At 39.1% G+C, this 12350-nt stretch overlaps 1 protein-coding gene across 2 annotated transcripts in view; it reads right to left on the bottom strand.

The window, feature by feature from the left end:
• Positions 1-2334: 2334 nt before the first annotated feature.
• The window catches only part of AFG1L (AFG1 like ATPase), a 61212-nt gene continuing 51196 nt past the window's right edge, over positions 2335-12350 (bottom strand). Inside the window, exons 11-13 of one of the 2 annotated variants that reach the window (XM_048298895.1) lie at positions 5019-5159; positions 3248-3361; positions 2335-2538 (exon numbers count right to left, since the gene is read on the bottom strand). In XM_048298895.1, coding sequence (XP_048154852.1) covers positions 2512-2538; positions 3248-3361; positions 5019-5159 — 282 coding nt within the window. In that variant the 3' untranslated portion in view covers positions 2335-2511. The remainder of the gene's footprint in view (positions 2539-3247; positions 3362-5018; positions 5160-12350) is intronic. The other variant, XM_048298893.1, reaches the window with a different exon arrangement.

The following is a 12350-nucleotide window of genomic DNA, read 5'->3' as shown; positions in this document are numbered from 1 at the left end:
ACCTCTCCAGCCCTCCCTGGTGCCCAGAAGGCCCTTTTAGAAGCTTTTTGTAATTGTGATGGGAGACAATTTGGTAACAGACAGAAAAAGGTCACGTTACAAAATCCAAGAAAACCTCTCAAAGTTGTGGACAGTGTGTTATATATCTCCCCCCTAAGAAATGAGGGAGTCAGTCCATCTACATGTTTTTCCTACTCATAGTTTCTACATATGCTCTTAAAATGACTCTTTATAAAAATACATGATAAGCCAATACACATAATACCCTGTTTTGTTTCAGTTAGATAAAAACCAAGAATGACACCACTGCATCTTTAACTAAAATAGAGTTTCCAACTACAAACATCACGATGGGTCATGTGTCTTGAGGTATCAGTTACTATCCTATCTTTTCCATAAAACACATTCCTATGGTAACATGATGAATTGCCTTGGTAGTACTGAGTACTACTCTGCCCAGATCAGGGCAGGTGTGTTAGCAGCACTGGAAGGCTCGTATAAAAGAAGCCTAAGAAAATTCAGGGAAAAGATGTCACTGGTGTAGAGGCAGCATATCCAAGCTTGCAAGAACCACAAAATTTAGGAAGACTATGAACTTGCACTTATTTGTTAACAACATACCCTGTCTTATCAAGGTCTCTTTTCCCATCCATTACTGAGATCTTAATCCTGTGCAAAGACCTTAAAACTCCTCCTCAGGGTTCTCTCTTGGTTCAAACCATTAGCTTTCAGTGAACCAGACTGAGCAACAGTCTGCATTACAAAAAACTCCTAGAGCCTGAAAGTCAGCAGATGGCCAGACTCAGAGAATAGAAAAAAAACCAAACCAAACCAAAACAAAAAACCAGAACACACTACATAGGAGTTCCAGGATTCTAGCGTGGACAATATCAGGAGTTTCTTAAAAAAAGCATTTGATTTTTCTTTTGTTAAAGCAGCATTGTACATGACAGAAGCAGTGCATAAACAGTGAAGTGCTCACTTCATGTGACATCATAAATGACTCTGCATAGCCCATTAACTTTGTCTGTAGATCAGTTCTCCAGAAAAATTCTAATCCCAAATAAACTTCCTGAACATCAAAGTTATATTTTAGAGAATCATTAAGGTTGGAAAAAACCTCCAAGATCATCAAATCCAACTTTTGTCCAAACATCACCCTATCAAATAAACCACAGCACTAAGTCCCATGTCCAGGAATTTCTTTAACACTGCCAGGGATGGTGACTCCACCACCTCCCTGGGCAGCCTGTTCCAATAGTGGACAACCCTTTCAGTGAAGAAATTCTTCCTCATGTCCAACCTGAACCTTCCCTGGAGCAGCTTGAGGCTGTGTCCTCTCATCCTGTCACTGGTTACCTGGGAGAAGAGACTGACCCTCACCTCAATACAACCTCATTTCAGGTGGTTGTAGAGAGCAATAAGGACCCCTGAGCCTTCTCCTCTTCAGGCTAAACATCCCAAGTTCCCTCAGCTGCGGCTCACAGGACTTGTGCTCCAGACCCTTCAGCAGCTTCATTGCCCTTCTCTGGACACACTCTGGCACCTCAATGTCCTTCTTGTAGTGAGGAGCCCAGAAATGGATACAGCACTTGAAGTGTGGCCTCACCAGTGCCAGGCACAGGACAACCATTGCCCTGGTCCTGCTGGCCACTCTACTGCTGATCCAGGCCAGGATGCCGTTGTCCTTCTTGGCCGCCTGGGCACAGCTGGCTCATGTTCAGCTGCTGTTGACCAGCACCCCCAGGTCCTTTTCCCCTGGGCAGCTTTGGAGCCACTCTGCCCCAGCCTGTGGCACTGCCTGGGGTTGTTGTGACCCAAGGGCAGGACCCGGCGCTTGGCCTGGTTGAACCTCACACAATTGGCCTCAGCCCATTGATCCAGCCTGTCCAGATCCCTCTGCAGAGCCTTCCTGCCCTCCAGCAGAACAACACCCCCACCCAACTTGGCATCATCTGTGAACTTACTGAGGGTGCACTTTGATCCCCTTGTCCATATCACAGATAAAGACATTAAAGAGGGCTGGCCCCAACACTGAGCCCTGGGGAACCCCACTGGTGACCAGCCACCAGCTGGATGTAACTCCATTCACGACCCCTGTATGAACCCAGACATCCAGAGGGGTTTGAAGAAGAACAAATGAAGGCAAAATTTCACATATCCACACACAGGTAGTACAGAAAAATAACTGAGACCTCATGTCTTAAACTCAAAAACCTATTGATGAAAGAAAACATGGTCCAGATGATAAAGTGCAATTATTATTCAAGTTGTGCTAAAAAGCTTTTCAGTGCTTTTCCAAAGCTTTTCCAATTTTTCTTCTTGGTGATTTCATGCTGTAATTTTACTTCTTGGTGATTTCATTCAACTTTTAATTATGTTCTTTTGCTTCTGTCCCCATCATTCCAGTACTGTTCAGTTTGCATTTCTGTGAGCCGTGAGTGAGTACGCTGAAAGGCAAAGATTTCCTCTTCTCCTGTAAACATGGAGAGTCCTTTGGCAGAATCCTAATCAAGACACAAAAACAGTCCCACAGACCTGTGAGACACATAGACAGGATGCACTTCAGTACAACCAACTCCTAAGGCTCAGTGCTTTACAGGCTTTGACAAAATAAGACAGCAGCATGGCACCAAAAATTTAAAACTAATGTCCAAAAATTAAAGAAAAGTACCTATTTCAGCTAGGCAATCCTCGGAAAAAATATAGCAAAAAAAAAAATTTGGTTTTAAAACAACACAATGACAGGTTAACCATCTATTCTCCCTTTTTTTTTGACTAACTGTACACCAATTTAAACAAATTATTTAAAAAGTCATTAGCAAGAACTGAGCTATAGGGAAAAAGAAAAACAGAATAAGCAACATGCAAAGTAGTACTCTTTGTGAGGACATGTGAGGCTGTTCTGCAGTCTAGGAAGATGAAGAACAAACCATCTTTTATTTCTGTATTTTAAATGTAGGAGCTAAACTTAAATCAGCATTTTCATATATGACTGAACAGATACAATGATTAATATTCAAAATGACCCTAAAACTTACACAAAATGGTTCTATATATTGTGACATTTTCTTTGACTATGAGTAAGTAGCACAACATGTAATTATCAGAGTGACAGATACAGTGCAGGAAAAGCAGCAGATCATTAGTTAAATGTTTTCTTGATTCCCCCTCCTAAAATGCTGCTGCAATTCTGAGACTAAACCCAATTTTGTTACACAAGGGAGACGATGTTAAAATCATGTACCTGGCTCAAGTCCAAATCATCCATCAACACTCTGCTGTCCTGCAGTTCACCACTGTCAAGTTCCACCAGGAACAAGCTTTGGAGAGGAGCTGCCGCAGAACAGATAATACGCACCTGAGAGGAGGAAAACAGGCAACAGTATCATCACTTGGGCTTTACAGGAACAGGATAAAATACATGGTCTATGAAAAGCAAACTTCAAATTAAAACCTCAGTGTTTTTTCCTTTCTCTTACTAGCACTGCTGTTACAGATTTACCTGACTTGGTCAGATGGAATATTAACCTTACAGGATCTTTTCCACAATAACAACTGATGTAACTTCTACTCAGAGAACAGAAGAACTGTGCTATCAAATACTCAGAATATCTGCTACACAGGCAATGAGTTCACCATAAAGTTTACTTTCTAAAATAACAGCTGCATAGTAACCAATGCTTACTTTGCACCCATAGTGAGTCCTCTCAGTGGATAGATACACTACACTATTTAAAGAACACTTAAATTCCAAATTTTCCAGAAGGCTGTGTGAAGCCTTTCTTGACTTCATCTGTGCTACTCCAGTAAAAGTTATTTGCTAGTAACAATAATGATGCTGTTTTCATGTCTGCTGGGACGAGATACAATGTGCAGTGAGAGATGGTATCTCTGGGGGGCTGCAGTGAAGACAGACTGAAATAATACTACAGTAGGAGACTCTTGTTGAGAGCATGTAGGCAAGATGTTTGCATTGTAGACAGGCATCTACAAATATACTCAGGTATTTTTCCCAACTACTTTTGATGGGAGTTTAACACTTGTGTTTTTCCAGTGGAGGAAAGTGACTGCTTGCAATTCTTAATGACAGCACAAACACAGAGCAGACCATCCCCCTATTTCTAACAGATTAGTGTAATATTAGCATATTGTCTTAGCAAATGTCCATTTTCAAATCATAAAGAATCTGGCTGATTTGAATGAGACTACTCATACACTGAGTTAGTTCAGTACCTGGCTGAGTTGGGGCCTTTCTGATCAACAGCCAATGCCAGAACATTCTTGGTAAGAACCAACCTCAACTGACACTTCCCAACTGCATAAATGTTTAAGTGTGTGCAAATATTATCACATATAAGATAGTGTTTCATATCTTGCATCACTTTTTAAAAAATCACCATAAACAGGAACTTCCCTTTGGTTTAGTTACGCTGATTTTGCTTCCATGATTGAAATCTCTGTTAATCCACATGAAGTGCTGCATTTATCATTATTATTCCATGAGCAATTCTGCAATCTAATGTAAAGGCTACTGTAGTAGTGACTGTTTCCTTAAACTTTATGATGTAACTGTGCTACTAACTCCTCCTTCCTGATCAAAAAGGCACTGATTCCTGAACAACTGCCCATACAGATTAAAATCTAAAAAACTTAATTCACTCCAGCACAGTTGGCAGCACAATTTTTCATTATTAAAATAATGACATGGCTTCTGTTGTTTTCCTGGGTTAGGAAAGAACATTCCCATTCAAGAAAGGCAAATGAGCTCGGGCTTATATTTATGCTCATGCTTAATACTCTCAGAAAACAAAAAAACCCCTTGTTTATTTGCCTTTACTGCAATGGGACCAATTTTTTTTGTGAGGCTGGAATGATGTTTCTTTGCGGTGCTAGTTCATTCTGCTTATGTTTTCCAAACCATTACTACAGAAAGCCTTACTTCAATACAATTGTAACAGTCAGTTTTAGGACTCCCAAGATTATTCCTCTGCATACAGGAAAGGCTTGGTTCTCACCTTATGCTCATAAAAGGTATCAATAAGAGTAATGAAACGACGAGTTTGTGTCCTTTTTGCTATTGTAAGAAGTGGTATGTCACGAACAAACACTGTGTCAAAATGCTTTGATATTTCCAAATAGTCGCTGGCTCCAAGAGGCTGAAACAAAACAAACCATAAGAAATGGAAACCCATGATAGAATGACACATAAACACTGTATCTTGGCACACTTCAGTAACAGAAGAGAGCTGTAAAGTCCTGATCATATTCTTATTTTTATTCCACTGGATCTCACTTGAGGAATGCTCAATTGCCCGTAGAGACATAGGTACATGCGGGTGTTCATACTGCTGACCTTATGTGAACAGTGAGAGTTAAAAGTGTGGCTCTTCTGCACCCAGACATTATGATCTCTTCTGACAATCTCAAATAAAATAATCACTATAAACCATAATCCATAGAAGATTTCAACCTGATGCACAAATAATTTGAATAGCTATTAGGATACTTTCCAGCAGCAAGATTTTGAAATGCAAAGGGTTATAGGCTAGTTACTAAATCCTAAGTAGACCTGCATTTAGTTCACCCAGGACTAACCCAGACTGAATAAATATCGTATGTTTCAAGTACTGAAAGCAAGAGGAAACAGACAAAAATACAACTTTGCAGCAGTTCCTTTGTTCATGGTTTCTCCTGTAATGATGAAATGAAAATCTTCAAGAACAACTCATTAGTTTCTCTCTCTGTATCTTAACCATCAACAGAAAATATGCACAAATAGTAGTAGCTCATTCAAGTACACTCCTCTAAAATTACTTTTTCATTACATGGAAGGTATTTTTTTCTGCAAGATCTATCCTATCAGTACCACAGGCAGTACTTTATCATGAGCTATTAAAATTCATACTCCTGAACTCATTCCATCAGTTTTACTTGTGCAAATACTTCAGAATCTTGTCTGCAAGTACTGCAGAGAGCAAGTTCAGCAGCATTTTGTATGGTCACAACTCCCTTCCCAGCTAATGAAGTCTACCATGTGCTGTACCAACAGTTTAATACTGTTATAAAGAACTGCAATACTGCTATTATCTTAAAACCAATAAATACAAAATATTTTCTGGAACTGAAATTGTTAGACAAATTTGTTGTAGGCCACATGTAACTTCTTAACTAGAGCTCTTCTGCAAGAAGTTATTTTAAGCAATTATTAATAGCTGCCCATGAACAGGACTTTGGGTTTTGTTCAGATGCTAGAATAAAAAACTTGTAGAAATGGTCTCTACACAAGCATGGGAGAGAGGAGCCCTGATGGCATTCCAAAAATTCTTCTGAAAATTAATGGGAATAAGCTAACCTTCCAGGCAGGTATTAAACCCTCTCACTCTCTGCCAGCTCTCCCACTTGCAGTCTCATGAATCAATCCCTGCTTTCCCATTCCCAAGCACCCAACTTGCCTGTAGCATCTGTAAGATGAAAAAAATTATTACAAAAACTTCCAATTCTTTTGAGCAGTGTTTAAGAGCAGTACATGCTATATTCTCCCCTCAGAATTATATATACTGCTTACTTTCTCCCTCCATTTCAGTCCCCTAGTTACTACTATGGACTTACTCATCAGAAACCAAAAACTCATCATCCCAAGAGCCACCAGCAAAGCTTCATTCAACACCTCTGAAAAAACAAAATCCCATCTGGATAAACCAGAGTAGCTGAACTCAAAAAGTTCTGATGAAATAAAGCAGGAAAGGGTTCAAGGAAGCGAAAGGAACTGATGGATGGAAACAACACAGAGCTAACTCACTGGACACCTTGCCACTAGATACAAGTGATACATCTGAACAGCCAGAGTATCAAGTGCAAAAGAAAACAATGGGAGCACTAAAAGCAACACAACCAGGATGCTGCTGGAGATTTTAAGATTAGTGATAAGCAAATAGTTTAGGTAAGGGTAATTTTATTCCATACTTAGGACTGGAGTACTGTTAAACACAGAGGAGATCAAGTATGCCTCTGTGATGAGTACCTGTGAGGGAGAACAGCAGTGATCTCATTGTACATGAGAAAGGTAAGAATTTCTCGTATCTCCCCTTAGGTAAGAAATTACAGACATCACTGCTATGCTGATTCATTCTTTTATCACATGAAGAGCATAAGCAGTCATCTGCTGAAACCCAAAACCCTGAGGAACTATTCTGCCCTGCCCCAGTGTGACACACTTTCTCACACAGATCATACCAATACACCCTCTTCATCCAAGTATCAAATACTAAAAGCTGATTCCTAAAATAAATACATATATAACTAAAAATTAAAGTGTCCAAACTTTTGCAAAGTGGGCAAACTGAAGAGCCCAACAAATGAGCTATACAGCTAAGAACTTGGTGGGTACCTTGGTGGATATCCAAACAGGAGAATGAAAAACCTGGGCAGTCAGAGGGAAGAAACAGATGGAAGACAAAAATAAGGCTAATGCATTTCAAATGGGAAGAATGGAAGATGTAATACTTATATTACTTTTCATACAGACATAAAATCATGGTTCATAGACGGTTACAATATGCATCTTTATCACAGTCAAACAGGAATTCAATCTACTTCAGCAGTGCAAAAAGCAAACAATTCAAGAATTCCTCTTAAGGGCATAAAAGGCAGATCATTTCAAGCTTTAACAAGAACTTCTGAAACGTCTACACCAACACTAAGTGATAATATTCTGTAAATGTTGGCAGAAATGTGCCTTTGGAGACTCCAAAATCTTACACTCAGAAAGATCTGAGCCTAGCAGCATATGAGAGTAAATTCGGTACCTCCCTGACAAGACTCAGGTCTGGCGAGACCCAACTGAAATGCTGAGTCATCCATTCTGCTGTTAAAAATGGCCCAGCTGATATCAGCTGTAGTCCCTTACACAGAGGAGTTCTCAAACGCTCTTCTTTTGGAGTTTAGAGACAGTCCTGGAGATGAAAGACAAAGCTTTTAATCTTGTTCCTAGCATAACTTACTCTGTCGCGGGAAGTCCTCTAATTTCCTTCTGCCTTACTCAGTGTAAAAAGAAGGAACCACCAGCAAATTTACAAATGCTCTGGTGACAGATTAAAGGCCTTTTTTTTATACCTCCAACCTGGCTATTGGTCCAGTTTCCGTGCTGCCTGTAGTTGCTTCAAAGCTGGTCTAACCCACCAGCTAACTCAAAATGCTCCGAACATAAGAGATCACGATGCAGGGATACCCTGACAGCTTCTCAACTCACATTCTTACTGGCCTGCTGCCCCCTAAACCTGGCATGGGGCTGGCACAAGCACACATGCCACACAGGAACACAGATGGGGAAATGGGTTCAAGGCCAGATTGTGCCATTGCTAGAGGCTCCGGCTGTACAGTTCATATACAGAAGCACCACCAAGGAGCAAATTTCTGCTGTTCCAGCAGCCCACAGCCCTCCCCTCACCTTCACAGTACTGCCTTACTGTCTTCAGGCCCTTTTTCCCTCATCTTGCAGCAAGCACTGGCTGGGTCCTGACTGCCAACACCACCAGCTCAGATAGGTAACAAGGCTAGAGGCACACAGTTTTAGACACATAAGCACTGTCCTCTGTATAACCCTCCAGGGCTGAAATTTATTTTCTGAATCTCAACCAGTCACAGAAAGTATTTTGCTTTAGTTAGGAGCATACATGAAGGTATTTCTTCCTCTGAAGTTGCTAATGAAGCCACAAATCCTCCTAATATTGATACATATATATGTAATCCTCTTACTGAAAGTTTAGCCTGATTAGTCTCCTCTGAATAATATTCTAAAAATAACTTCATTTGGTGTGTGTTTCTGGTACTGTCTGATTTCTTTTGTTTCATCAATTATTGATCAAAACTCAGCTGCAGAACAGTAAGACATTTATGTAATGACTGTCACTTACCATTTGTTACTAGTTCTTTCACATGCTTATATTATTATTTTTAAAAACTCAAAACATTGGCAGATAAGAGTCTTTCTTATGGTATTATTGTTCCTGAATGTGTATATATTGTAAAACTGTTGTGGATTTTTGTCATTAGCTCTGATGTCAAGAGTCAGTATTTTACAGGCATCATACTAATGCAAAACACATTAGCACTAACATGGGCTACACTCCTGACAAAGTGTTTACTCCACTTCAGCCTGCTTGACTGAGTTCTCACCTTCATTTATTTTTGTTTCTCTGTCTACTTAATGCATTTGCAGCTATCATCATCTCAGTTCAAGTAGGATGTTTATTATTTGGAGCTCTCTGTGGGCTGTTCTAAGAGTTAGTCGTCTCCTGTTTCTATTATATAATCCATTTAATTATAGTATAAAGCATCTTTTTTCTTTTTTGACTCATCAGTGGCCCAGTATATCACCTTTTAGAGATTGTCTGAAGAATACAGAATGTTTTACATATGATAGAAAAGGATATGTCATCTCAAGAGAATATATATTTTTTGTTGATGTTGAAAGATATTCCAGGGCCAGTTGCGGCCAATCCCAAAGACTCATGATTGACAGTAACTATAATGTTGTGCAGACACTCTTTAACACTCCAATAACAACTTAACACTTCCTATAAACAATACACAGTTTAAGACCAGATAATATTTACAACTTGATCATTAAGTATAAACTTAAAAAAAATATAAAGCTCTGTTGTTTCCAAATGAACAACACATTATCTCTAGTGAAGCTCATAAAACAGTGCACTGAGATAATATGTCAAAATTCTAACTCCAAGAAAGGAACAGAAAAACCCAAGGCATGATATATGATGCTGCAGCATGCTGGAGTTTAAATAAAAATGGGAAGAGGTGCAGTTAGTCATTAGAGCATGGCTAACTCAGTTAAAAAATTTAAAGATACTGATGGCAGTGCAAATCATAGAACCATAGAACAGTTTGGGTTGGAAGATACCTTAAAGATCATGTAGTTCCAACCAGGAGAGCAAGAATCCAAGATCTGTAAACCCTGGAGTTGAAGATATTTTCTGGATCAAGCACAGCCCCCCTTGTTATCTCAAGTTATCTCACCACAGAATTCTGTTAAGAAGTAATTTTGCTTGTTCTTACAGCAAAAGTTTTTTAGTCACATTTCTCATAGTGGAAAGTTGTTTCAGATCTTTGCTCTTCTGCTTTAGAAGATGCTTGCAAATTCCAGTTCTTTTTATTTATTTCTGTATTTATTTAAACAATATGGTCAAACCTGGCTGAATACTAGAAGAATGCAAAAGGCATGTTTCTGCTCTAAAAGCTCTCACTGCTAAATTTCCAGTTCCAACTCCAAAGTATAGCATTATCAATGAAATGGTCTCCAAAAATAGTTAAGCCTTAAAAAATTTATAGGCCTATTTAAATATTTACACTTACTGTTAAGATTTCAAAACCATGACCAACAAAGCTTTGAAGAAAGAGAGAGAAGTACATTCAAGAATTTAAGGAACAAAAAATTAAATTAAAAAGGCAAACCCTTAAAACTACAATCAGCTTCAAAAATCTTGTATTCCCTGGTCTATAAAGTACAGGATCTAAACCCTCGAGGTTTATGCAGCTTTCACTGAAGGGAGTGCTCTGTAAAAATTAATCTCTGATGCACATAAAACAGAAAGGAGGTTATTACAATACTATTGTATTACAATATTTCCACCTGAAATAAGTTTCTTGAGTTTATTTTATAAAACATACTCCTGAATAAGATAAGGCAAACTTTTGGGGGAGGTAGAGAAGCTGATTAAATCCTTAAAGCAAATGTAGCTAATAAACGACAGACTCTCAGTCTAGAGCTTAAGCTGCAAAAGCTAATCTCTTAGGAATAGAACTAAGATCACAAACTAAGGAAAACTATGATTTCTAAAAGGTTACTGAAAATAGTGCTTGCCTATGGTATGTTTGTTGACACCTATACCTGACAATCCTACAATCCTAAAGATGACACCAAATTATACTGTGGATACATTCAGCAGCTTTTAATGAAGATGGTTCCCTCAAAATTATTCAGAATCATTAAAACTGCAAATGCAGCTGAGTTATGTCATCATGTAGGGGAGACTCAGCTGACAAAAACAGACACTTGCATTTCTAAATCATTCGATGCATTTGAAAATGGTGAGTTTTTCTTCACTTCTTTTTTAAAGCTTAGATACATCTTTCCTTTTGAAGTGCAAGCTATTCAAGTCAAGAACTACATCTTCCTCCTGGTCTGCACAGCGTGCCTATTGCAATAGAACAACAATCTAACAGAAACTGTTCACCACTTATTTGTTGTGCTAATCTACACAAAAATTCTGTTTTGCCAATTTCAGAAGCACTAAATAACTACTAGGAAAAAAAAATTCACAGTAGGATAACCTTTTACAACATAAATACTGATATTAAATGTATTTTCATAGTTTTTATGCTACCATATGTTTGCTAATGGTTAGCATTATGCTAAGACACCACATTCATTGGTACTGGGCAGTGGGATGAAAGGCTTTATTAGGTTACTTAGTGGAAAGCCTACAGGATCCATGAAGGAAAGCAGCTGAGCCTCTGTGAGGAGCAGGCTCCCACGCTTGAGCGGTCCGCAGCCGGCGTTCCCGGCAGAGGGCAGCAGCTGCTGCGCACAAGCCAGGGGAGCACCGAGAGCAACTCCGGATCTCCCTCAGCTCCGTGAAACATTACACAGCAGGCACACTGTTGTCCGTGTTATTTACACCAGATCAAACTGCCACAATTACCAGTTTTCAAAGAAAAATTTAAAAGGGAAGTGAAGAAAGGGGACTGGCAGAGGGTGATTTTTTTCTAAGGTGCAATGAACACTTTGTCATGTGTGAACACACTAAAATAGGATGAGACACATTTGCACAATTGCATATATATATATCAGGATTTTAAAACCAAGTTAATATATACATTTTATTTTAAAAGGTATCTGGTGATCTTTCATTCACACATTTAACTCAATTAACAAATTAACTAATTATGTTTTGCAAGAATCTAACACCACTGGTAGTGTTTTCCTCATTGTATAGATGGAGAAACTGGAAGAAAGAAATTAAAGGCCCCTAAGAACAGGAGAAGTCAATGTTAGCATTAAAATTTGGGAACTGTATGTCCCTATTCTGCCTGGTGCCTGTCCCAGCCTCCTGGGGCTACATTTTATGGGGCCTTAGAAAAGGTGGTATGATAAAAAACATTTTGATGAAAACCATGAAAACCTCCTGGCTGATAACACTTGGAGAAGCACATTCACAGGGCTCCATTCTAGTACTGGGTAACTGCTTCATGCCCATGACAAAGACCACCACGTGCCACACTGCCATGTAAACCCTGGCATGTCAGGTCTGAAAAACTGCTTCTCCTTT

The sequence above is a fragment of the Corvus hawaiiensis genome, chromosome 3 (assembly GCF_020740725.1).
Source record: "Corvus hawaiiensis isolate bCorHaw1 chromosome 3, bCorHaw1.pri.cur, whole genome shotgun sequence".
Taxonomy (NCBI): domain Eukaryota; kingdom Metazoa; phylum Chordata; class Aves; order Passeriformes; family Corvidae; genus Corvus; species Corvus hawaiiensis.
The sequence above is the reverse complement of the archived record's forward strand: the minus strand, read 5'-3'. Positions and strand labels throughout refer to the sequence as shown.